The 27,461-nt window shown below is 48.8% G+C and overlaps 12 protein-coding genes across 12 annotated transcripts, besides 34 other annotated features; all 12 read right to left on the reverse strand.

Moving 5' to 3' along the window:
- Positions 1-471, reverse strand: Tc00.1047053509601.5 (mannosyl-oligosaccharide 1,2-alpha-mannosidase IB, putative; the record flags this gene model as incomplete). Its single annotated transcript, XM_809696.1, has 1 exon — positions 1-471. A coding segment is annotated over one exon (471 nt), but the record flags the coding sequence as incomplete, so codon positions are not given.
- Positions 1-3,819: a sequence feature (areas not merged during assembly with more than two copies in the genome that could not be assigned to a particular haplotype).
- Positions 324-375: a sequence feature (C-rich).
- Positions 885-1,154: a mobile genetic element.
- Positions 1,198-1,246: a microsatellite.
- On the reverse strand, positions 1,332-3,836 carry Tc00.1047053509601.10 (neutral sphingomyelinase activation associated factor-like protein; the record flags this gene model as incomplete). The annotated part of the gene is made up of 1 exon (XM_809679.1): positions 1,332-3,836. The coding sequence occupies one exon, from the start codon at positions 3,834-3,836 to the stop codon at positions 1,332-1,334; it is 2,505 nt and encodes an 834-aa protein (XP_814772.1).
- Positions 3,820-4,167: a sequence feature (heterozygous, non-Esmeraldo-like haplotype).
- Positions 4,168-5,076: a sequence feature (areas merged during assembly that could not be assigned to a particular haplotype. This can correspond to areas where the two haplotypes were merged or to regions with more than two copies in the genome that were merged during assembly.).
- Positions 4,197-5,225, reverse strand: Tc00.1047053509601.20 (hypothetical protein, conserved; the record flags this gene model as incomplete). Its single annotated transcript, XM_809680.1, has 1 exon — positions 4,197-5,225. One exon carries the CDS (start codon positions 5,223-5,225, stop codon positions 4,197-4,199), a length of 1,029 nt encoding a protein of 342 aa, XP_814773.1.
- Positions 5,077-5,677: a sequence feature (areas merged during assembly that could not be assigned to a particular haplotype. This can correspond to areas where the two haplotypes were merged or to regions with more than two copies in the genome that were merged during assembly.).
- Positions 5,389-7,029, reverse strand: Tc00.1047053509601.30 (uncharacterized protein; the record flags this gene model as incomplete). Its single annotated transcript, XM_809681.1, has 1 exon — positions 5,389-7,029. One exon carries the CDS (start codon positions 7,027-7,029, stop codon positions 5,389-5,391), a length of 1,641 nt encoding a protein of 546 aa, XP_814774.1.
- Positions 5,678-6,632: a sequence feature (haploid, non-Esmeraldo-like haplotype).
- Positions 6,633-10,012: a sequence feature (heterozygous, non-Esmeraldo-like haplotype).
- Positions 7,093-7,116: a microsatellite.
- Positions 7,769-7,833: a sequence feature (A-rich).
- Positions 8,027-10,396, reverse strand: Tc00.1047053509601.40 (hypothetical protein, conserved; the record flags this gene model as incomplete). Its single annotated transcript, XM_809682.1, has 1 exon — positions 8,027-10,396. The coding sequence occupies one exon, from the start codon at positions 10,394-10,396 to the stop codon at positions 8,027-8,029; it is 2,370 nt and encodes a 789-aa protein (XP_814775.1).
- Positions 10,013-10,442: a sequence feature (areas merged during assembly that could not be assigned to a particular haplotype. This can correspond to areas where the two haplotypes were merged or to regions with more than two copies in the genome that were merged during assembly.).
- Positions 10,443-27,461: part of a sequence feature (heterozygous, non-Esmeraldo-like haplotype) that runs on past the window's edge.
- Positions 10,634-13,459, reverse strand: Tc00.1047053509601.44 (hypothetical protein, conserved; the record flags this gene model as incomplete). Its single annotated transcript, XM_809694.1, has 1 exon — positions 10,634-13,459. One exon carries the CDS (start codon positions 13,457-13,459, stop codon positions 10,634-10,636), a length of 2,826 nt encoding a protein of 941 aa, XP_814787.1.
- Positions 13,522-13,598: a sequence feature (A-rich).
- Positions 13,667-13,695: a sequence feature (AT_rich).
- On the reverse strand, positions 13,749-16,124 carry Tc00.1047053509601.50 (hypothetical protein, conserved; the record flags this gene model as incomplete). Its single annotated transcript, XM_809683.1, has 1 exon — positions 13,749-16,124. The coding sequence occupies one exon, from the start codon at positions 16,122-16,124 to the stop codon at positions 13,749-13,751; it is 2,376 nt and encodes a 791-aa protein (XP_814776.1).
- Positions 16,169-16,193: a sequence feature (AT_rich).
- Positions 16,356-16,401: a microsatellite.
- On the reverse strand, positions 16,788-17,954 carry Tc00.1047053509601.59 (protoheme IX farnesyltransferase, putative; the record flags this gene model as incomplete). Its single annotated transcript, XM_809695.1, has 1 exon — positions 16,788-17,954. One exon carries the CDS (start codon positions 17,952-17,954, stop codon positions 16,788-16,790), a length of 1,167 nt encoding a protein of 388 aa, XP_814788.1.
- Positions 18,004-18,036: a microsatellite.
- Positions 18,088-18,108: a microsatellite.
- Positions 18,151-18,178: a sequence feature (AT_rich).
- Positions 18,455-18,536: a sequence feature (CT-rich).
- Tc00.1047053509601.70 (vacuolar proton translocating ATPase subunit A, putative) lies at positions 18,690-21,011 on the reverse strand (the record flags this gene model as incomplete). Its single annotated transcript, XM_809684.1, has 1 exon — positions 18,690-21,011. The coding sequence occupies one exon, from the start codon at positions 21,009-21,011 to the stop codon at positions 18,690-18,692; it is 2,322 nt and encodes a 773-aa protein (XP_814777.1).
- Positions 21,080-21,108: a microsatellite.
- Positions 21,231-21,265: a sequence feature (A-rich).
- Positions 21,465-21,511: a sequence feature (A-rich).
- On the reverse strand, positions 21,527-22,885 carry Tc00.1047053509601.80 (hypothetical protein, conserved; the record flags this gene model as incomplete). Its single annotated transcript, XM_809685.1, has 1 exon — positions 21,527-22,885. The coding sequence occupies one exon, from the start codon at positions 22,883-22,885 to the stop codon at positions 21,527-21,529; it is 1,359 nt and encodes a 452-aa protein (XP_814778.1).
- Positions 24,297-24,318: a sequence feature (AT_rich).
- Positions 24,462-24,574: a mobile genetic element.
- Positions 24,561-24,590: a microsatellite.
- Tc00.1047053509601.90 (hypothetical protein, conserved) lies at positions 24,726-25,484 on the reverse strand (the record flags this gene model as incomplete). The annotated part of the gene is made up of 1 exon (XM_809686.1): positions 24,726-25,484. The coding sequence occupies one exon, from the start codon at positions 25,482-25,484 to the stop codon at positions 24,726-24,728; it is 759 nt and encodes a 252-aa protein (XP_814779.1).
- Positions 25,681-25,713: a microsatellite.
- Positions 25,807-26,481, reverse strand: Tc00.1047053509601.100 (hypothetical protein, conserved; the record flags this gene model as incomplete). The annotated part of the gene is made up of 1 exon (XM_809687.1): positions 25,807-26,481. One exon carries the CDS (start codon positions 26,479-26,481, stop codon positions 25,807-25,809), a length of 675 nt encoding a protein of 224 aa, XP_814780.1.
- Positions 25,889-25,933: a sequence feature (CT-rich).
- Positions 26,654-26,699: a sequence feature (A-rich).
- Positions 26,892-26,937: a microsatellite.
- Positions 26,981-27,011: a microsatellite.
- Positions 27,353-27,379: a sequence feature (AT_rich).
- Positions 27,382-27,404: a microsatellite.

Raw genomic sequence — 27,461 nt, forward strand, 5'->3', positions numbered from 1 at the left:
CGCAAGAAGTCCGCCAAGTGCCCGAATCGTCGTCTCAAACACAGACACAGTGATGTCAATGTCAAAGCTCACATTCTCCTCCACCCACCTCGCGTAGCGACGAAATTCCGTGTGGAACCCAGCGACCGCCAGCGTGTCGAGCGCATCGATCAGCGTCCACCCGTAGCCGCCCATGGTGTTCTTCCCTGCCCCGTTCACCGGGCGTAACTCGTCCTTCGGGAAGGCATACTTAATGTAGGAGTTAAAGGCGTGCCCTATCATCTCGCGCACGTAGGGCCGCATTTCGGCCTCAATGGGGTGCAAGGCATCGGTGCTGCGCCACGCACCGCCACCCTCTCCCTCATCCTCGCCCACACCTCCACCGGGCCCCCCACCACGCACGCACACGGCCGTCACCAGCAGCAATGCTACCAACAAACAAATGCATGCCGCGGGCCCAGGGCCCTTTTTACCGCCTCCCCCAGAACACATAAATACGCACTTTGCACACTATCTACGCACCCTCACAAAAAAGAAAGCCAGAAAAGAAGGAGCAGTAGCACACACATGTTGACGAGGCAGTGCGTCGTTTCCGAAAAAAAAACACCATGCCCCGACACGCGCAACCAGTCACACTACTTATTCGCAACGCCACACCAACACACACACACACACCACAAAAGAAAGAAAGCAGAAAAAGTTTCCGGGCGGCTGGCCGAATCCTGAGTTTCTCAATCATATAAAACAAACCAAATAAGAATAAGAAAGAAATGAATTTAATAAGAATGGATCCATCATATCCTCAAAGTTTAGCAGCAAGTAAGTGCATATATGTATATATACATCGTCCATTAGCCACAGTTGTGGCCCGCTCACCCTATTCGGATGCGATACATATATATTTATTACATATTTATTACTTACGAAGTGGCAGACTTTGGGGTCCTGCAGCCACAAGACCCCACCGCGTGGAGGGAATCAAAAGGGTGTGGGTGGCATGGCAAAATAAAATGAAAATTAACCAGCCGCTATCAATTCCCTGATCCCCCAAAGTCGTGTTCTTCCAAAAAATCATAAGATAGAAAAGCGTCATAAAGAAGTGCATTCGTTGTATCAGCATATATAAATTAATTAGGGCAGCCAGCTCTCCCGCGATCACTCTCCTCACAAGCTCCCACAAAAAAAATTGTTTTTGCTTCTAGAAAAGGAGTTCCGCTCAAAAAAAAAAAAAAAAAAGAAAAAAAAAAGAAAACGAAAACGAAAAAAAGCAAACAAACTGAAAAGATTTTGCGTGTGTTCAATCAAAAAAAATTAGTTTTTCTTCTTTTTGTTTTTGTTGTTTTCCCTTCGGTTCAAAAAAGAGCCGCAAATGCACACATCCACAGTAGAATCAGCAATAAAAGCCCAGAAACATTCACAAACATGCAGCTTTCGCCATTTTTCTTTAAATTATTGTTCGGACCGCCAGTGCTAGGGACTGTGGCAGCACCCACGGCAGTTTTCTTGGGCGACCCCGTTGCATTGGAAAGCAAGACAGAGAGTTTTTCAGGAAACAAGACAGTGTAGAAGTCATCGTCCTTCGGACCGAAGTCGTGCTTTTTAGATGAACTGGGTGACGCATTCCGTGGCTTTTGCACAACTTCTTCAGGAAGACGGCATTGCAGTTCACTGGCACTCAACACTCGGTTGTACAACAATACGTTCCTCACTTTCACATGGCGGTTTCCCTTTTTTTCGCCGTTGTCACCGCCAAAGTAGAAGTGCGAGATATCGAGTAACCGTTCCTTACCAGTCGGCATCGTTTTCGAGCTCCCCAGCAACTGGCCATTCACGTACACAAAGCTTATTTCACCGTCCTCCAGGATGAGTGCCACTTGGTATTCCCTCCTCAGTTCCCACTCGCTACCCTCGGCTGTTGCCTTCACGCCGTTAAACGTCACCTCCCACTTTTTATCCGCACTGTAGGAGATCCCCAGAAGCGTCGACAGCTTGCCGTTGGGGTCGTTCATCTTCACGCCCATCAAAGGAATGGAGATGGTGCCACTCCCCGGCACTTCCTGTATAGACACCGTCGCCAGAAGAGTGAACTGGGTGTTTGCAAAGTAGTATATTTGATTCTGCCCCTGTGTTCCCACAGGCCACACCGCCCCTGCTCCAACGCCCTTGAAGATCGCACCACCCGAATTGGTTGTCACCTCCCCATGAACAGCTGCGTATACCCCAAAGTACTCATTCTTCCATTGACTTCCATTAAAACTACCGGACAAAAAACCAACCAATCCATTCATGAGCATACGGGTGCTGCAGGCCCCAACAGAAGACAAACTGTCCTCGGCAATCGAAAAACGGTACAGCTGTAAAACACGCTTGTCCATCTCTCCCCAGCTTATTATCACTCTCTTTATCAGCTCCAGCTGCCCAGTCAAGCGCACAGAAGAAATGCTGAGATTGCCAGTTGCATTCCTACTCCCGTACACGGAAATCAACTCCTCACCCGAAGTATTTCTGTACAAAAGAGCGCTTTCAGTGATATCTTCGTCGGTGGAGGATATCGGCCCAATATCAGCAATGCGTCGTCCGTCAGTTAGCCAAAGATTGAGTCGACCGCTTTCGTTATCCGTAGAATACACTGGCAGAGAAACAAGCAGAACATTCTTTCCTTCAATCTTCGCAGAAATAAACCCACTCTGCACACCTTTCCCTGTTCGATTATGCGAATTGCCCCACACGCGCGAGAGTGTCCCGACAGCCTCCGTCCAAGATTCCCCGTTGTCACCGGATTCGTACACCTTGCGATAGCCATCGTTGCATGAGATGATCATAAGAAGCCTCCCATTCACCCACTCGACAATCACGGGAGCAAAATACCTATCAGGCAACCCCTTCGAAAGCTTCCATTCTTTCTTAGGACCACCGGAGTACAGAATTAGTGAGAATTCCTCTTTATCCTTTGTCCATCCGTTTATGGGAAGTACAAGTGAGCTGTCCTGCGTTAGGATCCCTGTGCCTCCACTGGCAGAAAAATTCTCAAACGACCTCTTTTGAAACTCTGCAGCAATTTCAGAGCTCAACAAGCCGGAATCACCCCAGGTAATTTTTTTAGATTTTTCCTTGTCGCTCGCGTTCATGCTTTTAATTTCGCCAATAACGAGAGAAGGGTACGGGTATTCTGATTTTGGCACAGCTCCCTTAGGTGATCGTGGTTCCTTCCCAACATACAGAAGAAGGTACAAGCCATCGTTTTTAAAAAACGCAGTAGGGTTAAAGAGGGAAGGTAAACCCTTCCTTCTCTCAGTGCCCTCCGCATAATGTGTTTGTGGGTTATTCGCACTGGAGTTTGGTAAAGTCCACACCGCACCCTCTTCGGTGGGTTCAATGATTCTTGCCAAAACAGTGCTTGATCCATCTTCGTAGTCGGCTTGAGCAATGACGGCAACCACACCATTCACGTCAACAACGGATAGAGAACTGATTGCGGTAACGGATAACGCCGGAATCTTTACTCGGGAATGTACTGATTTGTTACCTTCTGCTGGGACGGCTACTGCTGAGGTAGGTGCTCCTGGTGGGAGAGTTTCTTCTGTGGTATCATATTCATACCCTGTAGCAGCCAAAATCATCCCAATGGTAAAACCGCTATCATTTTCTGAATCAGTGCCCTCAGTGGGTACAGCCCCACTGCCGCAGCAGATCATCATGACAATTAGAAGCAGCACCGCAGAAGTAAACAGACGCCGGGACATGTTGGGCCTCTGCGGCTCGCTCTCTCTTCCTTCCCTCCTCCCTCCGCTGGATCCGGTCACGCGTCGACGGTTGTCTGTGCGGGGTGCCTTCACTGCAGCAACACGTGAGAGCATATAAATATGTGTGTGTGGGCGGTGTGTGTGCTGTTGGTCCTTTCAGAGCCTTACAATTTCACAGTAGCAATTCGCGCTTGTTTGCTTTCCTTCCTAGCGTGCGTATGAAAAAGTATGAAAAAGAGAAAACATGCCAAGTAAAGGGGTGAGACAGCAAGCACCGCCGCCCATCCACAGAGAGTGAAACCGTAAAAAAAAAAAGAGAAAATCCACGTCATATATAAGGAATGAGGCCAAAGGCAAAAATATTAAAGCAGCGTTGAAATGCCAAACTCAAAAAAGAAGCAACGCCTAAAAAAAGAAAAAAGAAAAAAAAGGGGGGGGGAGGGGGGGGCATTTTTGAGCAGGGGAATATCATGCCTAACCCACAAGTTGTGAAGAATTGTAGAAAAACCTGTTGTGAATGATGTGCCGTCTCTGCGGCAGGCCTGTGTAAGGAAAACTGTCATCATACCAAAGCCAAAGTTCATACGGAAGCTCCGCTGGCAGAGTGTTCATTGAAAAAGGCCGCTCCGGTAACTTCAGCATGTCTGCTGTTGCTCTGTCCCGCTTGATCTTCAAATCCTCATCCAAATTCATCTGGCGCCCCGTCAGCCAACGTCCTCCGAAAAATACAAGGGGTACTCTCAACGAACGTAAAAGAACCCAACGGGGAACGGCTTGCAGAATCGTCTTTTGATGCTCATTGGATGTTTGACTCAAATGAACCAAAACCACGGGCTCGAGATCAAACACCCTGTGGGGCTCTTGTCCCGGCAGCACAGCGATGTGCTTAAAGTCGTTCCTCTCACTCGCGGGAAGCCATTTCAGGGATGTGTACCCAAATTGTGACCACACAGTCGAAAGTGAGCTCCCCACAACATGTGAAAATGAAGCTCCCGTCACGAAGTGTGTGTGCTGAAGCGTGTCATCAATAAGAAAAGGATTGGATGTCTCCTGCGCATTGAAAATAATGACAGTATGTGATGGTGAGGACGGGACCGCCACGGTTGCGTCCACAAGTAAAGCTGTTTCGGAGGTGTTTTCTCCGGAAGCAAAAAGAGAGGCCTGAGTGTACTGTTCCAACGTCGCCGCAGTCCAAGCAGGAGGTCCACCGGCAGCACCTGTCAGCAGCATCCATTTGTTCATTTTATTCATCGGAAGCGAATGCATATTTAGCAGCGCGCGCCGCTCCCTCAAGGTGTACTCTGTGAAATAAAAGATACTGCGCTCTCCAAGAATGTCTGCCTTTACAGGGAACCCTCCACGGCACTGCAGCCTGTAATAGCTCAAAGCTTGTGTCCTCGAAAGCCACAATGCACTTTGGGCATGGATATGCTTCTGATGTTTGTGAAGTGTCTGCTGAAGCTCTGAAGAAGCAATGCGGTCTCTTGTCAAAGCCCACTGCATGTGAACCTAAAAAAAAAAAAAAAGAACAAGACAAGAGCTGCAGCCATCTTCACAACCTTCAAAACCGTAGAAGACCGGAAGCAACATCAGTAATCATTGCCTCGAAAAATTGAGCACGCAAAAAGCGTGTACACGAGAAAGAACAAACAAAGGGAAACAAACTCTACCTCATAAACTCTCGTGCACTAATCAATTTCAGAAGTGTCTCTTCTCTTCCAGCGTACGACCCCAAGAGTAGATCCATGTTTCCTCGAAGATCCGGTCGATAAGAGAGAAGAAGTGCGGCGGCTTTGCTTCGACGCCATTTGCTCAGTGATTGGCTGTCGTGTTCCGTCCATTGCGGGTTACGCAGGCCGAGCCGGGGACAAACACTGCTTAACGCAGAAATTCGGCATAGCTCGATGGACACAGACTGCAGCCATTTTGGCTTCTTCCGCTGGCTAAGACCCACCAATGAGGAATAGTAATACCTGATGTCGGGTGTCTCAAGAGTGGAGGGTAGTGCCACCTCCAGCCAGGTATGCGGCGAGCTCAAGTGAAGGCCAAGCGAGCGGAGTGTAACGATCTCCACATACTCCACCTCACGGCCTTCGTGCAGGTAACAAATAACAGGCGCTGCAGAAGCCAGGTGCGGTAGATGCGCATGCAAGTACCCCTGCAATGCCTCCTGCATAGGGGTATGCCGCAAGTTGTACTTTAATGATAAAGCCGTGTAAAGTTCCGTAAGATTATCACAGTAATTCAACATTTCACTTGCAGTGACTGTGACTTGCCCCACAGCAAAAAAAAACTGTTGAATTAAACTCTCATGCAAGGCGAATGCCTCCTCAGGCATCGTGGCAGAAGTAGCCAAATGGCAGGTGGTCCCTTTCACGCCACTTGCAGCGGCAACGGTGCCTTGGATAGAATCTTTTTGGGAATTCACAGGCACCAGTGTGCGTAAATTTTCCTCAATCCTCTCCTGAAGATTCATAATTGCCGCAAAACTCTCCTCTACAGTTCCACGCGCTTTCTGACGCGCCGTGGATAACTCATTCAAAAGATTTTTATTAACCTCGTAAATTGAAGAAAGCACCAATGTCGCCTGCTCTCGGTCCTGTGTATGCTGCTGCAAACGTCCCAGTGCTTTTTCTACGGCATCCTGTTGCTGCGTCAGTCTCGTCACTGCCCCCAGGACCTCCACGAGACACTCCCTTTCAAACTTTGAGGTATCATGCGTCAACTCGGCTCTCCATCTCTCCCAGGAGGAGGCTATCTCCCGCTTCACGTTCTCCATCTCACGTACAAGAGAGAGCATCGACTCACGGTCAGGGCCTTTCGCATCCGACGGGGCGGCTGTTGGCACGGGTTGTGGGATTTCAGCGGGTGAAGCAACGTACTCCCTGCTGTCTCCAACCGGCACCACCTGTTCGTCTGCCGCCGCTGAATTCTGCTCCGGCACAGAGGTCATGCTCGCTGGTTCATTAGACTCGGCTTGCGGAGGTGCAATTTCGTCAACCTTTGACTCTCGCACCCCCTTTTTTACTTCCAGTTTTGGCGCTAACTTGGGACCTTTTCGCACAATGACGATAAAACTGCCGTCCGTGACACCAACGGCCTCGAGCGGCACATCGGTGGGAAGCGGCTGCTTATCAATCTTGCGCTCCCGAACCGTGTAGAACGTGGCAGAAGAAATTTCTAACGGCTCACCAATGGCCTCTGAGAATGCGGGGAGTTGAGCGGCAATCGTCTCCGCCTTTTCGAGCTGCACCCTCTTCGCCGTGCGTGGGCCGGCAGCTAAGTCAAACACCCTCACGGCAATCATCTCGTGTTGTGGATGCCTACGCAACAGCAACAAACAAAAGAAATTTAAAAAATAAAAGGAAGCCACTCACACACACACACACACACAGAGAGAGAGAGAGAAAGGGGAGAGGGATTTCAGGGAAAACAAATGCAGGAAACTGAGGTCCCAAAAACGGTATTCAACACATCATCGCGAGGAGAAGTTATTGAGGTTCTTCGCATGAATGTGCAGAAAACCAAGGCGGATCCCCTTCCAAAACGCCGCCCTGCTCCACCCCACGTGGCGATGTATACCACATCGACAGACTCCACCCGACCCCGCACCTCTACAGCTGGCGTCTGCGGGAAATCAGAGTGGAAATGACTGCGTGCTTGCGGAAACCGTTGACGATCGCAGAAAAACAGCTTTGAGGAGGCAGTGCAAAGTTTCTCGCAGAGGCGGGACACAAAGTCACGAAAATTAATTGCCCTGGCGCGTCGGCTCAGCTCACACTCCACAAAAGTTTGGGGAGAAGGCCGTGGCCTACGCGGAACACTCTCCTCGCTGTATGAAAGCAGCACCAATACAAGAAGACATACGATGAGGCTAAGGAGAAGCAACAGTAATTGTCGCTTTATCTTCAGTTTTCTATTTACGACATGGATGCCAAAAATAAAAGGAGAAGGGAAATAACAACCACAACAATGGAGGGAATTCACACCACAGCAAGCAGTGTGATCAGTGGCTACGCACATGGGTCGTTTGGCTCTGCCAATACAAAAAAAAAAAAAAAGGAACAAAACAAAAGGGAAGAAGAAGTGGAAAAGCAAAAAAAAAAAAAAACAGCCAAAAAAATGCACCCTCTCCTATGGTCTTCTCCAATTGAGATGCTGCTTTCATTTTTATTGCTGCCGTGGTTTTGTTTCATCCACGCCTTTTAGTTCCTTTTAATATTCTTTTTTTTATTACACGACGGGGAAGTAACCGGGTCTTCAACAATGGCATGCTCCCTCACCACCCTCACCACCATCCGCTTTCATGCCAATCCTTGCGTCGCTTTGGGCGCCACCGAAGCCTCTGCAGATGGGGCCAAGTCACCTGCATACTGCAGGGCAACCTGCTGTTTTCTTTTATGCACCCCCTCAAACTGACTCACGGCGGTACAAATAGATTCCCATAGCGTCCAGAAGACGCAACCGTGGACACTGTTGGGGTCCTGGGATTTGCAGCATGCCTCCATTACCATGTGAGCCCTTTCCAAGTTGCCCGTGCGTTTCTCCACGGCTGCCCACCAGAGCGCCACCCGCTGAATAAATGAAGAGCTCAGATGAGGCCGTTCCAGAAGCTTGGCACAGTACTCACGGAGCATTTGACTCCCCTGCAATGTGAGGGTGACGTCCAGAACGGTATCTACAAGACAAAGCAAAAAATTCTCTGCATTGCCATAATTTCCTTGTGCCACATCCAGGCAGTCTTGAGCAACCTTCACGGCGGTGCCCGAAAGTCCTAAACGAGACTCCAGAGCAGCGCAATTGAGAAGAAACTCCACCGAGGCCACCGGACATGAACGCAGAGTGAACGGAACCACTTCAAAACCCAGCCGTGTAAGCTCACGGAGGCGGTGAAGCGGCAACTGCTTCCCAAAAGAAAGGCATAAACAGCTCAAGTATTGCTGCAAAGCGTACAACATTGCCAAATGAGCGTCTTTGAAAGCCACTAGACCCCGCTCAAACTCACGAAACGCCTGATGCGTGCGGCCACTATGCCAAAGTCGACCAGCCAAATAACACGCACTCTCCACTGAGTACGCAGAAGATTTATTATACAGCTCGATAACTCGCCCTGGTGTTTCTGGCAACTCGCAAAACGCAACGTCTAAAACTAGCATCCACGCACGAGGATCCTTTTGTACATCTGATAGTACCGCCCCCTTAGCCATTCCCCTGGAACGAATACCGTTGAATATGTTAACTGCCTGAAGATTTGAAAGGAGTTCGGTCAAACAATTCTCTCGAGTAGAGGAAAGGAGCATAAACTCAACAAATAAACCCATCAGGAACAGGTTACTGCTTGTCGAGGAAAAGGAAATATGCCATGCGGCCTCCTTTGCAACAGCAATGGCCTCTTTCCCGCAATCCGTATCCCAAAGATAGCGCGCGTAGGATTCAAATAACTGCGCCGCATCCACATCAACCAGTTTTAGTCCGGATGTGCACTGCGCGATGGCCTGTCGGTAGAGCATAACCACGTCGTTATGAGAGGCTCGATTATCACAAACCATTTCTCGCAGTAATTCCACTCGCTTCAGCCACATGGTGGTGTCGCGAAAGTTTTCTCTAAGCTGAACCTGATTCAATAGGAGTGCGTGTTGATGGTTGAGGCGACGCAGGTGGGCCAGAGGGTCACGCGTGTCACCGCAGAGCTTTTCCAAAAATTGTTGGTATCCCTTATCACTGAGAGCCTGAATGGATGGATCCATCGCAAGGGAGTCAATGATCTGATCTTCAAAAGCCACAGCCATGCTAAACACTCTTGAAAAGATCGTGGCGTCATCGGCAGTTTCAAGAAGTGCCCAAAGCGCCTCTCGTGCCATTGCAAAATCTCCGTGACCAGACAAGAACACGGCGTGGGAGATCTTTAACTCTGCCGGGGAGGCACAGTGCTCTGCCGCCACATTCAACAACTTTTCAATTTTTGTAACGTCCCCTGAAAAGCGCAGATCCTTCGTCTCAAGGGCCAGGCGGACTGTCTCCCACAAGGTCGTGTCGCTCAAGAGATCCTCGTGTGGACTGCCATCCGCAAGGAACACCGCACACTCCGTAAGAAACTCACTCGTGCTCCCCTTTTCCCACAACATGAGGAAATAATCCCGCTGGTTCGAAGCACGTGAGTCAAACAAAAGGTATAGCTTCCACAGGTATTTGGCGGTCTCCGTAGGCACATGAGGCAGCCTTGTCCAGCGCTTTGCAAGCTTCCACACACGATGATGCTGCGTCACCGGCAGGGCCCTCAGCGCCCGAATGATGGTGTGCCTTATAAGCGTCAGACGCGGAGGCACGGGTGCGTCCATAAGAAACTCCAGAAAGGATACCCATAGAAGTGGCATCATGGGCAACTTCTCAACCGCCCGGTCATAAATGTTCCGCAGCGCCCTGAACCACTCATGCAGCGAGGAGAGCTCTCTTGTGTTGTCCCTGCGATAGGCAATGTAGCTCACCCACAGTTTATACGAAAATCCATTCGCCCGTATGGCCCGCTCGTAGGCAACGTTCGTGGCGTTGGCCTTGGCCGCCGCACTCTCGTGCTCCGAGAGTTGAATGGCTTCAACGAGCCGCAGCCACGTTTTAACGAACGCCGGGGCGCGCAGCACCTCCAGTTCGAGGGACTCCACAGCCAGCGACCCCATCCGTCAAGAAACTCCTAGACACCCACAGCGACATCATTTCCAGAAACAAAAGAAAACGACAGAACAGAGACAGGAATAAAAAGAAAAAACACTGGATTGCGGTAGGAGACACAGACAGAAAGAGAGAGAGAAGAAAAAAAAGACAAGAACACCAATAATATTTGCCCACCAACCCGTGGGAGCCAAAACTTAAAGCAGAAAAGAAAAAAGGAAAAAAAAAGTGTGAAGTCGTCAATGTTAGCCACTCTTTCGAACACGCAATAGAATCCTCTGAACTTCACCCAATGAAGCCGTCAAGAGCCTTTCTGCAAAGTCCTCGGCAGACATTCCACTTTGCAAAACAAACACCGATGTTTTAAGAAACGCAACGGATGGCGAAAAAGAAACTGCAACAAGGTGCTGTGGCACATCACCCACTGCTGATCCCGCACAAACCGACGTCACCGCAGTGTCGCGCAGTACTTTTACCGGATCGACATCCCCAGCCGCCACATTGCCGCCGCACAATCCCACCAGCTCATCCGCCTTTGACAAAAAAGTGTAAATCCGCTGACGGTCGGCACTGCGCAGTGAGCGGCGGATGGAGCTCCATATCGCTTTGTATCCCATGCCTTTTATGTCTGCAAACTCGCCAACCACAATAACCGTGACGCCAAATCCAAGTAGAAGAATCTCCTTCAAGTCATCCAGTTCATATTCTGCCGCACGACGAATCAAAACATTTCTCACACGCTGGCTTCCTCGGAGACGGTAGTCCTGTTCCAATCCCAGGCGTGTGATGGCATTGCACATCGTTTTGCAGCCGGAGCCAGCACACCCCGTCACGGCAATCAAATGCGTAAAAAGATAGGAGCAGCGAAGATGAAAAACAAGACAGACCGCCCAGAGTGCGGCAGACTCCAAAATAATCAAAATAGCCGCATTCTCCAACGTTGGAGTAGAGACACTAAACAGTGGATGTACGAGCTGATAAAATTTTTCAAACTCCATACATTGATGAAGGCTTCTGAGGTGTTGTAAATTTGACACGCCACATGTATTTCGAAGGTACCGAAGGACATGTGTAAACAGTGACATCTCCAATGAAACGAGGGAGACATCAGACGCAGGAGCTGTCTTTCCAAACACACCCAAAAGAGAGCACAACTTCTCCCTGTACTTTGTGTCATTCAGCCAAGGAAGCCCTTGTTGAAGCTTCTGCTTCCACGTTGCAAGGTTTGAGAGCAAACTCGATACCGCCCGCTTTTTATTGTTGACATATTCTCCAAGTATTTTCCCAAATACCCCCTCCCTCGCAGGAGGAGCCTCTATGGGAATAGGATTCATTGCTTGCGAGGACACGCCGGAGTTGGAAACTTTGGCTGCCACATTGGCCACAAAACTCAACAAATTCACACTCTGCTTCTTTGTAGCAAAGTGATGCGCAATCTCACTAATGCTGGCAAGAGCCTCAATCAACTCCGTGGAGAATTGTCGCCCAGGTTCAAATCTGCGTGGCTCCTTCGCCACTGAGGTTGTAAAAAACGGCTCAATAACGATCGCGCTATCAATAAGATTTATTGGCTTTGAAAATATCCACGCATAAGGTAATTTGTTTCGATTTTCAAGAAATAGCAACTCAGCAACATCCTCAGGAACATCAATGGTGTAATTCATGTGGGAGGTGTACCCCATATCCGTGAGAAGCGCAAAGTCCACTTGCAGACGCTGCAGAGGCTTCCGTCGCGTAGCGGACTCCATGCTGACCATTTCCAGCAATGAGAATGTGGCATCTATGCGCCGTGGAGCCATGTTTGTCACAGATATCGCTGTCGGCCACCCACCGTGCGACGAGACACAGATCTGCGGCCGATATTGCAAATTGGCACCGGCGATGCGGAGACACACCATAATGCCGTCCTCCACCGTGTGCTCCATAGCCTCAATCACAGGCAACAGCAGTGTATCCCCCCGTGTGAGAAGCAAACGACTCAGCACACGGAGTTGTTCGGAGACATCAAGACTTTCGTGGCACTCTTCCTCGCAAAGCGTCTCCACGCCAGAGCAGCGCGTGCGCAAGTAGTGACGGCCTTCTTGAACATCTAAAAGAAGACCACAACGCACACCGAGTGGTGTGTTGAGCAGCAGCGCTGTGTCACTGGTTGCCTTCCCCTTCCCTTCCTGTGTTGCAGGCGGGGTAGTTTTGTAGCCACTGGAAGGGTCAGGGGCATCCAAAAGACCCGTGTAGTACAAGAAGTTGCCGCTAAACGCCAAGGTGGAGGCGAGAACTAGGGAATCCTCAAAAAACATACGCCTAGGAGACCCATAAGCAATACAAAAGACGCGCTCTCTCAGCCCGGTAATGGATTCCGGAACCGATGCTATAAATAAATGCGCTGCCAACGCAGCCGATGATCCCATTTCACCAATACCACAGAAGACCGCACATGCCTCCTCCTTTTCCAAGAACTCCACAATCCCGGAGTGGCGCATTCTCTCCCGCTGCTTCACAAGAATCTTGGAACACACAACAAAGTAGTACACAGTTGAAGAGCTAATCGGTAGAGGTGGATCGTTGTAAATAGCCCTCACAATAATACAAGCAAAACTAGATTCAAGCATACACACGGACGATATAGTCGCCCTCATGTAATCTGATCCATCAGGGATCGCCTCGATGCACTGCACACCATTCGTGGAAAAAAGAAGACCGTCAAATATGCAGCGGCATTCCATAGATCGTTTATGCAGCCACGGCATTGCAATTGTCTCCGCAGCGTCAATCGTACAGCTTGTCGAACCGCACGCAAACGCATCCACCGAAATACTGGCATGGGCAAAAATGCGGAGATTGATCACTTCGTTGGGATAAAATATTTCAATGACAGCGTGGCAATATTTCGTCGTTCCCGAAAAGCGTTCTTTGCTTGGGCTGTGACTTGTTGTCCACTCCACCTCGTATGTCCAAAAGAGTGTGTGGTCAACTTCCGTTGGTGAATTTGCGGGGCGTGGGGGGTCCCAGCAGATAAGCACACACGTCGGGTAGACTGCGCATACAACAGGCTCTCTCATTTGAAAGGCCATGAGGGACAAGCCGGCTGTCACCTTCCACGGCTGCAGCAGCCTCTTCCGTATCCTGGCGGGTGAAGAGAAAAAAAAAAAAAAAAAGCAACAATCTGCGAAAGAAAGCAATAAAATAAAAAAGCAAACAAGGGGCAAAAAATATTGTTATTCATATTAATATGAATGTCGATTGATTTATTTATTTATCCACGCATGCACACAAAATGCATAATATTCTTTAAAAAAAAAAAAAAAAAGAACCACAGCGGCCCCACACAGGTTGCTTAAAAGTAGGTTAGCATCTCGGATTCTATTCCGTAGAGAGAAGATTGGGATGCACCACGTGCAACTCTGCACTGAGCTCCAACAAAATCCCACGGTAGTGCGCAGTGAATTGATACGACGTGCCAAGAAGAACAGGGATGGCTCTGTACACCATGAGACTCGCCACATGAGCATATGAGACCATTTCGTCAAAATCCCAATCGACAGGGCTAAAGTAGTGAAGAAAAGGCTCATGGAGCAGCAGTAGGCCTTGTCTCGCACACTGTCGGAAGACGTCATCATCACGCAGGAGCAGTGCGACTTGAATTGTCTCCAGCCATAAGAGAACCACCAACTCCACCACATCACAGTACAAATCCAGTGGAACACTTAACAGCAACTCCAGTCGCTCCCTAAGACGCAATCGAAGGGAATACAATATGACAATCGGAATCCACTCATCCACAGGAAGACCAGGCGAATCCGTGGACGCCATTAGGGGGACTTTTTCTAATAAAATCCCACGGCTCTTTGCAAAATTCTCAAGAAAGTTATCGATGACGGTTTCCACATTCTCATCATGCACCTGAAGGAATCGCACAAGATGGACCATCAGTAGCGGCGATTGACAGGACTCCAACAGAGACTGTACCAATGAAATAAGAGACACCGTCCCGCCCCGTTGCTCCACAAGGCGGAGATACCCCACCCACACCTCCGCCAACCCAAGAGCCGAATGCATGGGTGACCTCGTAAGGATCTGATCCACCAGCTGCGCGTCGGAAGAGAGTGCATGCATGAGTGAAAGATGCACACTCGACCGCATGCGTTCTGTCAATGACCCATCAATACCTGCGGAGACACATAAGTCAATTAGACCCAAATGCCTCGATAAAAGCTGCCCGCACTCGTTATCTGGAAAACAGGGAAACCCATCGCCAAGTGTAAATGAGACATCGGAGATGGAGGCCAACGGAAGGGCACTCGCCCCATCCAATCGCCTTGTCTTTCGAAGCACAACAAGAAACAAATTTAAGTTCTGCAATGCAAGCGGCAAAAGACAAATACGGCCCGGCAATTCCAGTACTGCCTCAAGAAGGCCCACCGCCGCCTCGGGGTCGGTGCGGGCCACATGGATGCACGAAATGGCAATCATGTACGCAACGTATCGCGCCGCCACCTCGCACCACTCTGTCTCTTGGGGGGAAAATATGGCAAATGCCGCCTGATCAGAAATCAGCTGAGCTGACGAAAGACAAACTTCAACACAATCTGAAATCGAACATCCGGACTTCATTAGCGCTACGAGGTAACTGAGCCGGATAAATGGCGATGTGGGAAACAGAGCAACCCCACGAGTGGCCAACCAAAGTAAACGATCGATTGTCGTCCCCGCAACACGCATAAGGCAACGCCATGAGAACGAATCTGCATGCTGCTTAAAAAGTGCGGTTGCCTGGAGAACAACGTCAGTTTTTGAGTGAATAATATGTCCCCATAGTGTTTTCTCCCTTGAATCGCGTAGAAGAGACGCCACGTGCTCTAGTGACATGATTGGCCGTGGCAGAAGCGGTGCCTCCCACGTGGGAGACTCCTCGTCTTCCAAAATAGCCGCAGCCCATCCAAGGTTTGCAACGTGGTTAATAAGATCTCTTTGTATCCGTACTACGTCTGCAAGGTCCGTCGCTGCCTCTATCAATACATAAAACCTTGAAAACATGGATGCAGCGTCACATATGCTGCTGTGCCCCTTAATACACGTCGCAGCGCGAGCAAAAAGCTCCATGCAACCAAGTTTCGCGTGTTCCAACTGGTCTCGGTGCCAGTAGGGACAAGCAGAATTCATGCAACGATTCCCCTCCGTCTCCATCAGACACATCTCATCAAAAAAAACAGGCTCGGTCACCTCCTTGAGCGGCATCGACCCGCCCTCGTTGACCGTAAAGAGCGGTGCATACTTGGAAAAAAAACGTTCCCTGGTTTCCTCATCCGCCGTGAAACACGACATTATTTCTCCCCATCCGATAATGCCAGTCACACGAAGAGCACAGGAAGAAGACTGAAGACCTTCTACACCTGGGACAGTCTGAAACTCCTGCTTCCCAATGGTTTTCTGTACAATCAACTGATCCCCAACGCGTTCGTGGACATGGCGCAGGTTCATCAGCCGCCTTTCTTCCTCCTTTATCTCCTCCGCGATTCTCTGGCGGCGGCGATCCAGATCCTCCAGATGTCTTTTCTTTTCCTCCAATAACTGCTTTCTGCGAACCGCCGCGCTCTCCATCTCGATGCGCTGCCTCTCTAACAGCTCAAGGCGGTCCTTTGGCGAGCTGCTCAGACGACCGCGGTCCATCAGCTGCCTCTTCAGCGCAGGATGAATCCAGTCTTCCGGCACCCGAGTCTTGGGTGGTATCGACTCCATCACTCTACAAAAGAGACATTATCACAGAGAAGAGATCAACAAGGAAATAATAATAATATAATAAAAATACATCCGGAAAAGTCGTTGTTGTGGCAAAAGCAGAAACAAAAAAAAAATGGGGCAAGTCCCTCTCATCATTTATGCATTTTAACTGGTGTAGAGTCAAGACAGAGCTACACGCACCTGCTGCAAAACACAAATGCCTGTGCAAAGACAGAAAGAGACTTCCACCTCTCTCTCTCTCTCTCTCTTTCTTTCCTTCACTCTCTCTTTCTCTTGAAGCCACTTTCTGCAAGGGAAGAGGCCTACCAGACACCTTTGTTTGTCCGTTTGTTTGTCTGTGCACGTGTTCTTCTTGGTTCCCCATTATCACAACATATTTCCCCCCACCCCCTCCTACTCCCCTCCATAAGATACACACACATACACACACACAGGTATATATTATATATATGAAATCCCAAAGGAATCGTGCCGCCAGCTAAATTGCGTTTCGATCCAAAACTAACCCCCCCCCCTCCCCGGATCTATCAGTTCCTCCACCCAACCCACATCCCAGTCAACACACAATCTTGAGAAAACGAATCCTATCCCGCGATCTATCCGCCCCCTCATCCTACGTCTGCACAAACGGTGCGAGCAACTCTACTAAACATGATTCTTCTATGTGAGCTTCCAAGGGCGTTTTGAGTTGGCCTCTTGGCGTTGGCCTTCAATGTAATCAAAGACAAACTCACATGCAGCGGTACACCTTTTCACCGGTCCAAAATGATTTACCATTAAGGCGGTTAGGACTATCGTGAGATAAATGTATGAAAACACAAAACACCCACGGCAGTGTTGCTTTGGCATGCAGTGAAACAACCATGCCTTGTATATCATGACGCCATTGGCAATGCCTGCGGCAGGATAATACCATCCCTCAGAGGGCATCCCAATAACAACGGGACCAGCAAGCGTCATTCCAGCCATGACAACAGACATCAACACGGCGTAAAAAGAGGCGCGCCAAGGATTATAAAAAGCCAACATTTTATAACCAGCTGCCTCATAATCACGGCGACAATGAAAGCTTAGGCCCATAAAATGTGGAATCTGCCATGCAACAAGAAGTGCGCCTAAAAGCCAAGCAGGATTTGTCACAGTTCCTGTGGCAGCAATCCCGCCCATCAGAGGAGGTATTCCACCAACAATGGAGCCCACCCACGTGTTTACGGCAGAAACACGTTTAAGTGGTGTGTAGGCAGCAACATAAATGAACCAATTAAGTATCCCAAGGGCCGACACCGGTGGGCTGAGAAGCCATAGAATGCTAGATCCAACCACAAGCTCCAAACCACACAGGGTTAAAGCACCCTTAGAAGTTATGTAGCCCATAGGCATGGGACGACGACAGGTTCGCTTCATCTTTTTGTCATGTTCCATCTCTAGTATTTGGTTCGCCGTGTTTGCGGAACAAGACTGTAAAAGAGTTCCGACCGTCAGTGCCGCCGCTGCCACAAGGCTCGTACCACCACAGAGCACGTATCCAGTCACAGTTGTAGCAGTCACAAAGGAAGACAAACGTAATTTTCCCATTTGTGCCGCTATTTGTCGCATGGGTAGCGTCTTTGTGTCCTTCTCAAACTCCATTGGGCACCGTAGTTCTGGTGTTATACCGAGAACAGGACAAGACACCGTCTCCGTGCCGGTTTTCAGTGGCTTTAATTGCTCACTATCCATTGCCCCAGAAAAGGGACAACATTTTGTCACGGAATTCGAGTTTGATTGAAAAGCCACGGCGCCACAGCACTTGACACATGCGCCCCGCAGAAGGGCTCGTCGGATCATCGTGCTCGCCCCCCTGGTACCCTCGCTCTACTGTATTCCCATGAATGTATTTTTTTGTTTGTTTGTTTGTTTGTGTGTTCGTAGACAAAAACAAAAAGTCCCAGTGAAGCCAGCAAAAGAAACACACAAAAGCAAAAAAAAAAAAAAAAAAAAACTCCACGGAGGAGCAAATAAATAACACACACATGCAATACACATATATATTATATAATATTATATATAAAGGGCGAAAAGAATACGCGAAGAATGTACCGTCAAGTTCAACTTCAGTTTCCCCCACCCATCCAACCCCCCGTTTGCCATCCTCCTTTTTCTCTTTTTTTTTTTTTTTTCCTTCATTTCATGCCCACTTTCCTCTAACATCTCCCCCATCCTCATGCCCGTCAACAAGACAGGCGAATAAAAGATTAAGAAATCCAAAAAAAAAAAAAAAAAAGAAGAGGGAATCAAACAAACAGACGTCCTTCGCCTTCTTTAGTGTTGTTATCAGTTGTTGTTGTTTTTTCTTCTTCTTCCTCCTTCAGTTATTCCCCTTTTTTGCTCATCGCCTTTGACTTCTTCTTCCTCTTCTTCGTCTTCCTCGCAAACCCGCTTCAGGGGCGCAATGCATGCATGCGTAAGGTTTTATGCCGCACTGTTTGCCCTCCGTCTCTTCGCCCTTCATTCCCTCAACGCGACAGGGCATCCAAAAACACAACTCAATACACATGTGTACATATAAATATATATATTCCCTCAGTTAATTTTGCTAAGAACCTCTGCGACGTCAAAGGGGGTAAATGCGTAACCGTCTGCGGAGTAAAACTTGTTGTTGAACTCCACCCAATGCAGACGGAGGGCGTGTAAAAAGGCAGAAAGAGACTCCATGCCCAGCAGCACCCCCAGCGTTGCACACATCCACACACAAAAGCCAACAAAGACAAAAATGCCCGACCCGCCGTCCAGGCCAACCGTCATAAGGAACGCAAAGTTCCAAAACACTTCGGACAGCTGCGAGTGGGCGAGGGAAAGTGCCCAGAGACGCAAATAGGACGCCGTGTTGGAAACGCAACCCAGAACGTACTCAATGGTGTGAATAACCTGATGAATCATAACCTCACTAAAGTCAAACTCATCCTTTTCTTCCTCGTCTTCTTCATGCAAAAGCGCCTTTCGTTTCATCGCCTCATCGTGGTGTTTCTTTTCCATAAAAGGAATAACAAACAAAAGGACAGGTACCATCGCAAATGCAATGAGAAGCAGCAACACCTGAATCACCGCCTGCCCCCTGTAAAGAGGGAGATTAACAGTTCCTGGCTGCAGAAAAAAATTCGTCATGGTCTCCAGTAAAGACGGTGCGTCATGCGTACGATTTTCCCACGGCGTGCACCACTTGATGACGATAAGAAGACACATGTAACCAAAAGTACAAGAGAGAAAAACAATTTCTGGAACGAAACGAAACCACACCTGGAGCTTGTCACCAAAGTAAAGATGATTCATGAGAGAAAGAATCACCCCCACCATCATCTGCACAACCCCAATGATAACAGAACACTTCATCTTGATGGAGTTGTAAAACTCCAGTTTGTTCTCCGTTTCAGCCCACGCGGAGTCAACACCAAAGATGACACTATGCGCAGGAGTCACACCAACGGGCAGCGATGGACGCACGACCCCGTCTGGTCCGTTCGGTGGCAGCTGAGGCCAGCGGTACCCCGACGTAAAGACCTCCACAGAGAATCCAAACATGTCGTTGTAAAGAAACCCCAAATAAACTGCAAAAAAGCCCATAAACAAGAGCAGATACCTGCCACCAAAAATCATGGCAAAGATTTCATTCAACGGCTTTCCCTCCCAGCTCTTTTCCATAAAAATAAGAAATGCCGAAAAGATGGTCAAAATAAGACCGTGGCCAATATCACCGTACATCACACCAAAAAGATAGGGGAAAGTGATGATTGTAAAAACGCCCGGATTCACCTCCTTGTAGCGCGCCATGCCGTAGCTGTCCACAATGCCCTGAAAGGAGCTTGTAATCTTATTCGTTCGAAAGTATGTAGGCGGTGTCTCCTTTGTCGTGACGCCCTCCACAATGGTCAGTACCTGAGCACCACTTAAGTACTCCGCCTCCTGCAACGCGGTCCTTATGTCGTCTAGAGAACGTACCGGGGCCCAGCCCTTCGCCACAACTGTCGCGCCACTGAATCGCAACATGTTCATCGTGGAGTAAACCGCCTTCTCGACGGCGACGGCGCGGCGCCATTCATACACGCTAGCAGAGATCCCCATTAGCAATTGCCGTTGGCGCAGCGCAGACTGCTGAAGTGTGTGCGTTACAGTCTCCACTTGAACTTGAAGGGATTCCCTCATGCCTTGAAGCTGTTCCTCGTTCTCCGCATACGCGTAGAGTGTGGCACCATTAGCCTCGCTAATCTTCCCAAGACTCTCCCGCAGGCGTGGCACTGGAAAGTAAATTCCAAAGACACATTTATAAATGGGCTGGTTCGTTGCAACATTGTAAAAGGGCGTTGCGATATCGTCGGTTTGCATCACAGAGTTCCCACGAGTGGCGCGGTACACAAGTCGCTCCAATATTGGCACGCGTTCCTTGGGAATGACGCCCGTAATCAAATTGAGGCCCTGGCTGTGTGTGGAGGAGGCACTAAAATCGCGGTTAAGAACCTCCAAATGTTCACGTGATCGGTTGCGCTCCTCAATAAGAGACTGGTACTGCTCGTTCAACTCCCGCACCTCAGCTTCCCGCTCATCCACCTTTTGCTCCAGAGAGAACATCGTCTCTCTCTCTCCCACCTGTCCGGGAACGCTTGTCACACCTGCCTTCTCAATCTCTTCATGTAAATAACGCATTTTCCGCTCCATGTCATCGCAGCGACGTACCTCTTGCACAAAGTCACGTTGAAATGCGTTTACATCGCCGTTCAAATCAATAAACTGAAACGCCGCGAGCTGTCCGAGCTTCAACACCGAGTCATGCGCCGTCTCCCGTTGCATGGTGAGCTGCAGCATCGTCATGTCCTCCGACCGCCACAGACCGCTGGCGGCTTCACGTGGCATTGCCCACAAGCACTAGCACCACCAATACTCAATTCCCTACCAACAAGAAGACAAACTGAATATCTCAATGTGTGTGTGTGTGTGTGTGTTTGTTTGTTTCCACCGTTATGTGTTCTCTTTCCTTCCGTGTGCCTCGCACACAACCCTCCCTCCCTCTCTCTCTCTCTCTTCTTTTAAGATGTTTGTTGGATCGTTTTTTGCAAAAGACAACCCAAGCATAAAAAGAAAAAAGGAAACAAAAAAGAAAAAGAAAACATAAGTTACACACAGTACCAGGGGGCAAACAAATGGTGTGGAAGCATTTTAAAATGCAGGAGAAACAAAAAAAAATTACATAAAAAAAAGGCACGCGTGTGTCTTTTTTCTTCTTTCTTAAATTACTTTTCTGTAGAAGAGAATTCCGTTTCTTTAGGAAGAGCAGAGGGTTGTTTGTTTCCTCGTCTGCCACATTGTAAAAAAAAAAAAAAGAACAGGGAAAAAAGAAAGACAAAAAAAAAAAAGGCAGATCTGAGAAACTATCTGTGAAGGCTGTGAAGGGAATAAGCACTACCGCGCTTCGTGGGGCCCTGAGAACTTTCGACCTTCAAAGTGAACTGTTGACTCCTTCTCAGCTGCGCCAATGCACGACAAACGCCAACAGGCCTCCTCAGAAGCGTGGAGGCGGAGGCACTGCGTAAATTATCTGCCGTCCTCTTGATATCGTCCGAGAGGGCAGCGTCATGGCGATAGCGGGTGGCGCACGCTCCCACGGACTCCACCTGCTCCGCAAGCAGCTCCGGTGGGATGAGAGCGCGAACGTACAGCAGCGTCGGTCGCAGAAAAAAACCCACAAATGTGGATGCGGGCAGCGCTATCTGGTGCGGTGGGTCAAGGTGTGGCTGCTGGGTTGTAAGGATGAGCACGTCTCCCTGCAACTCCTTGGAGAGATGGTACATCCATTCCTCGGGGCGGCGCTCGCACGGCTCGGTCTCCTTCGGGCAGAGCGTCCAGCCGTCCCCGTACAACAGCTCCTCACTCACGGCGTCGCTGCTTAAAATGCCCTCCACCGTCAGCGCCACCTCCTTCGTGGCCCACCGCTCTCGCTCAAAGTGGGAGGTACAAAAATGTCGCCCAGAGAGAAAAAGAATCGCACTGTCACCACTGCATTCCTCGGTGCAGCCCTTCCGCGTCAAATCAAAGTCTCCCGCCGTACAGCAACGAGTGGGAAGAGAAAAAAAAGAGTGGCGGGCGGCACATGGCACATTGTAGCGACCAAAACGTAGTGATACGGGAACGTGACGCTGCAGCTTCAAAAAAGGAGACAATGCCTGCTGAATAGCACTGCGAAGAACCAAGGGCCCAATAGAACAGCGGATCAAACGGATAGCAGGTGTCAGCGCAAGCGAGGTTGTGGTCATCGCCGTAGCATCCAGGTGGAGCGAAACCCAAAAATTCTCCATAAAGGGTATGGCTAGGATCTTTGTCGAGTGCACACGCCGGCTAAAGTCATGGATCGTCGTAAAAGTTGTTAAGAAAAGAAGACCGCGGAAACTGTCAGCGCCGCCGTTGGCAGCGGTGTACAAAAGCCGCTGCAGGGCGTCAACAACACAATGATCGGTGTCACGCGCCGGGGAACGCACCGGATCAAGCGTCGATAATATCCGCATGGCATCCGCCACATTATTGGCGTCAAAGGCGGCATCCCAGGCAGGCACGAGACAAGTTCCATTGGCTGCAAAAATCTCCACACGCAACCACGGCTCCCCTCGCAAAAAAGATGCGGCACGTGACAGTGCCAGCATTTCGCCCACAGCTGTGACAAAAGTTTCCCTGGCTGACTCGAAGAGGTCCCAGTCCGTGTAGCGAAGGTCAAAAACAATCGCCACAGATGACATCGGGCCAGTCTACAGAAGCATAAAGCACAAGTAAACACATCAGCAGTCGAAAAGAAGTGTGCAGAGGGGAAAAAAAAAAAAAAAGAAGAAGCATACAGACAAAAAAACGCAGAGGGAAAACACTTTTTAAAAAACCACGCAACAAAACACTTCTCGCACGTGAAAAAGTTCCCATTCAAGCAGCCGAGGGGCCAATGTGTTGAGCTACGGCTACGCGTCATCCCGTTTCATTCACAAAGGTTAATAACAAAAACAAAACCCGCAACAAAAATCCAAGCGTCAGTAACTCGCATCAGAAAAGGCAATTCCAGTAAACCCCAGTCGTTGCCGCACCCCGCTCTGGTGCCACCTGGGGTCATCCCTTACACTCCTTCTAGTGACAAGGATCCGTCACCATTGTCTCCTGCCGCGGGCCTCCCGTGAATTTGGTTGCATGGAGTAAAGGAGCCGCAGCACACACACACAGAGAGAGAGAGAGAGAGATCCACTTGCTCCAGAAGGTTGCCGCTGCAACGTGATATTTATTTTCTTAAGAATAAAAAAAAAGAAAAGGAAAATAGGCCTCATCGGATCCGTTTAACCGGCTGGAGCTCAGCGTGGAGGTGACTTCAATGTGGCTCCCTCCCAGTAAACCGCTCACTACGAAAGGAAAAGAAATCCTCTGCCAAAACGACGCTTTCGACAGCGTGATAAAAAAGATCCCCAAAAAAAAAAAAAGAATTCCACCATTTCAAGACTCACGTCCGTCACAGCCGCACTACACCGCAAAGAAACCATTTAAACAAAAAAAAAAACACCATCCACGTCCAGCAAAACTTTATCTCCACGACACAACACTAGACAAAGCTTGGGAAAAATCTCCAGCATAGAGGCGGACGCAGCCGCGGCCATTATTTGAACGATCGGCGAACTTAAGCGGGCACCAAAACTTCGGCGCGGCCACTCCACCCTCGAACCCTTCCCACCGCCAGCATCCAGCCGCCAACCACACAACCAGACGTTAGGCCGTTGGAGGAAGAAACAAAAAAAAAAAAGAAAAAAAGGGAATGGCAGATTTTCGTGGTGCGTGCCATATATCCAGGCGCGGCAAACTGAACAAAACCGGCTTAAACGACCTGTTCCGGTCGAGCACCGCACCACGCCCTCCAGTCGGCTCCGCTAACATCTTCAAAATTCTCTTCCACGCGTGAAGCTCACACCCCGCCTACCACCTAAATGCCATCGGCGGTCGCACCACTTTACACATTCCCCCTTTTTTTGTTGTTGTTGATAAGAAAGAGACGGGTGGAGAAGTAACCTTCGCGCTTTTTCCTTCAAATACAAATCTCAGGGCAAACAGAATAAAAAAGAATATTCGCCTGGACCGCTGGCCGAACCCTAAACTCGCATATAAAACGGGACGGAAAGAAAGAAAAAAAAAATAAAATTTAAATGGAAAGACGATGGGTTCGCCAATTCCTTCTTTCTTTTTTGTTCGTTTGTTTTTTCTTTTTTGCTCAAAATGTATGTTCGTCTTTATATATTCCGTTACCTCCAATATTGTGGCATGTCGCATTCTGTTCAGATTAAAGATAAATATATTTATCACTTAAGAAATGAATGATCTTAACTTCCCCTCCAACCACAAGACCCCGCCGCGAAGTGGGGTGATCAAAAGCGGGTGGGTAGGATGGCAAAATAAAAATTAAATAAATAAATAAATAAAATTTGTGTAACGTATGTGCGGAGGAAGCCAATTTGTAAACAGCCGCGTGCAGTTTCCGCTCATTGGCTCATTTAGAGAAAGCCGGGGATGCCCGCACAGTCGAAAGACGCGGCTGATGGGCTGCCGGATAGTCCCCTAATCTGTCGTTCCCTTCCGCGGCGACTTTGGTGGGCAGTAACGCTTACCGAAAAGAGCGGTCCCAACTCGCACTATCGTCGAACCCATTTTTACCGCATTCTCAAAATCACCAGTCATCCCCATTGAAAGCGCAAGAGAATCGGCAGGCACAGAAAGAGCTCTCGCAACAGCCTCACGAACCTGCAGCAGACACTCAAAATTTTCTGGGCGGCTAGTGTAGTCAGGCATGCCAATTGTCATGACACCTGCCACATTGAGATGCTTGCAGTGCTCTTGTATGTATTGCGCGAGCTCCACTGTCTGATTCCCCGGCTCTGTACCGCTTTTTGACTCCTCACCGCTCGTGTTGACTTGGATGTAGACATTTAAGGAACGACCTCCACGATACGTCACACAGCCATTGTTCAGCTTGGTTGCGAGCTTTTCACTGTCCACAGTCTGCACGAGGTACAAGCCATCTACCCCCTCCAGTAGCTCTTTCACTTTGTTGCTCTGCAAGTGGCCAATGAAGTGCCATTGGATGTCCTTCGGTAATACACCCGCCTTTTCAACCAACTCCTGGACGTAGTTTTCCCCAAAACACCGGTGCCCGCAATCGTACAGCGCTTGTACGCACGCTGGGGATTTTGTTTTGCTCACGGCAACAAGAGTTACCGGGCGTCCTCCGGAGGCGGCATCCATACGTCCCAAAACATTTTTGTAATTTTCGGCAATTTCCCCGGCGGTGGGTTCATTGAGAACGTCGTACCGCGACATGGCAGCCCTCAAAAAAATTGAACGAAAACGGAACAGCTTTATTTTTTCCTCTTGAATCTTCCTTTTTACACTAAGGAAATGTGTGGAATTCAAAAATAAACAAAGGGAGATAAAAATTTAAAAAGAGAAACAAAAGAAAAAAAAATGTGACAGGGTCTGCGTTTGTGTCTGTTAGCAGCCATGCACCACACATGGCAAAAAGAAAAAAAAAAAAAAAAAAAAAGGAAAACACGAAGGCGACAAGACGGGAAGAAATAATGAGAATAAATTTAGGGCCTTTTGGAGGCGAGTGCACGGAGGTTGAAGAAAGAGCAGACAACCACTACTGCGTACGCGAAACTTTTTTGGGTGCTGCGTTGTCCTCATCGCCGCCCAATCCTTCACATGCACGTGGCCTCTTATTTTCATTCTTCTTCTCAGTCTCTCCCTCCTCCTCCTCTTCCTCTTCCGATATCAATGAGTCTTCACTGTCGTCTTCCGAGTCGTCAAGGCTGGAGCTGCTCTCATCGGAGTCCGCAACGACAACCTCCTCGCCGTCCCGGTTCTTTGAGTCGAGGGCCACAAGATTTGGAAACAACTCAAAAAAATCGCTGAAGCGGGAGGCGTCATCTACCTCGTTGTCCGTGGCGTCAATGACCTCCAGCCCTGGGAAGGATGCCGCCAGCCGCTCCACCTCGGCCCACTGCCTGACGCGGTTGTTCGCAATGAAGAGTCTCCTCAGGGTGGGGCACAAAGGGAGGTCTTCCGCGACGGTCACGCTGTTATCGCTCACGTCCAGCATGCGGAGAGAGGGGAAGGAGGCCAACGAGATGGCCTGAAGCGTATTGATCCTTGGCTTCATCGACACCAACGTCAGGTGCGTCAGGGCGCTGAAGCATTTGAGGCGTTCCGGTAACAGCGGCACGTCACTCAACGAGATATTCGTCACTTCCCCTGGCGGTGTGTCTTTCGTCTGCTGCTCGATGCGAAACAGCGCCGTCTTCTTAAGAATTTCCATCACGGAGAAAATCCCCTTCTTTGCGGCCTGCACCCCCCACCCCACACAGCAACAAAAACAACGTCAAGAAGGAAAAAAAAGAGGGCAAAAGAAGGTGAAAGTTTCAAGGGAATGTCCATCTCCACAGGCATAAAATACATTGGAGGTAAGGGGTGGGGAAGTGAAGACCATGAAGGGAAGAAAAGAAGAAAAAAAAAAAAAATAGAAAACAGAACAAAGTCGCATTTGCCCTCCAAATTCCAAATTCCCACGACCTCCTCCCACCACCTTCCCTTCCGGGAGGAAAGAGAGGGGGGAAGAGGAAGCGTCACATCCAAACCTCTACACATGCTCCAGTTTCGTGGCCCTAACGCCCATGACAACTGAAGGCATGAAAGGGACGCATCAAATCTAAAACATGTTGAATATTCAAAAAAAAAAAGCAAAAAAAAAAAAAAAAAGAAAAAAAGGAAAAAATACCTCAATAAGAATTTAGAATGTATATATTGTTGCTTGGTTCTCTGCTTCTTCTTCTTCTTCTTCTTCTTCTTTCATATCCCCTCTTTCACGTGATTCTGTCCAAATAGCCAATATTCATAAATTCCATTCTTTTTATACGTATGTTGACCATCTTATATATCATTCTTCTTTACACCTCGTCACTTACGCCGTTGCAACGCAAAAAAAAAAGAAAAAAAAATGAGGGCAAAATGCCAAAACTTCTATTGCCATTATGGTTGCTACAGGAATCATCCTCCTCTGAAGTCAATACGCCATGCACAGAAACTGCCTACATGTATATTATATATTATATATTCGTCTATATGCACTTCGCCTGACCTCTTCCTCTTTCCTATTTTCTATACTTTTGTGTTTCATTTACAATTTGTTGAATTAATTTAAAAAAAAAAAAAAAAAAGATGGTGGTGGTGGTGATGGTGGTGCGAATGCACCTCATCCCTCCTCTTTGATGAAATGTGTCCTTCGCACGGGCAACAGTG

This window comes from Trypanosoma cruzi, genomic scaffold (genome assembly GCF_000209065.1).
Source record: "Trypanosoma cruzi strain CL Brener 1047053516291 genomic scaffold, whole genome shotgun sequence".
NCBI lineage: Eukaryota > Euglenozoa > Kinetoplastea > Trypanosomatida > Trypanosomatidae > Trypanosoma > Trypanosoma cruzi.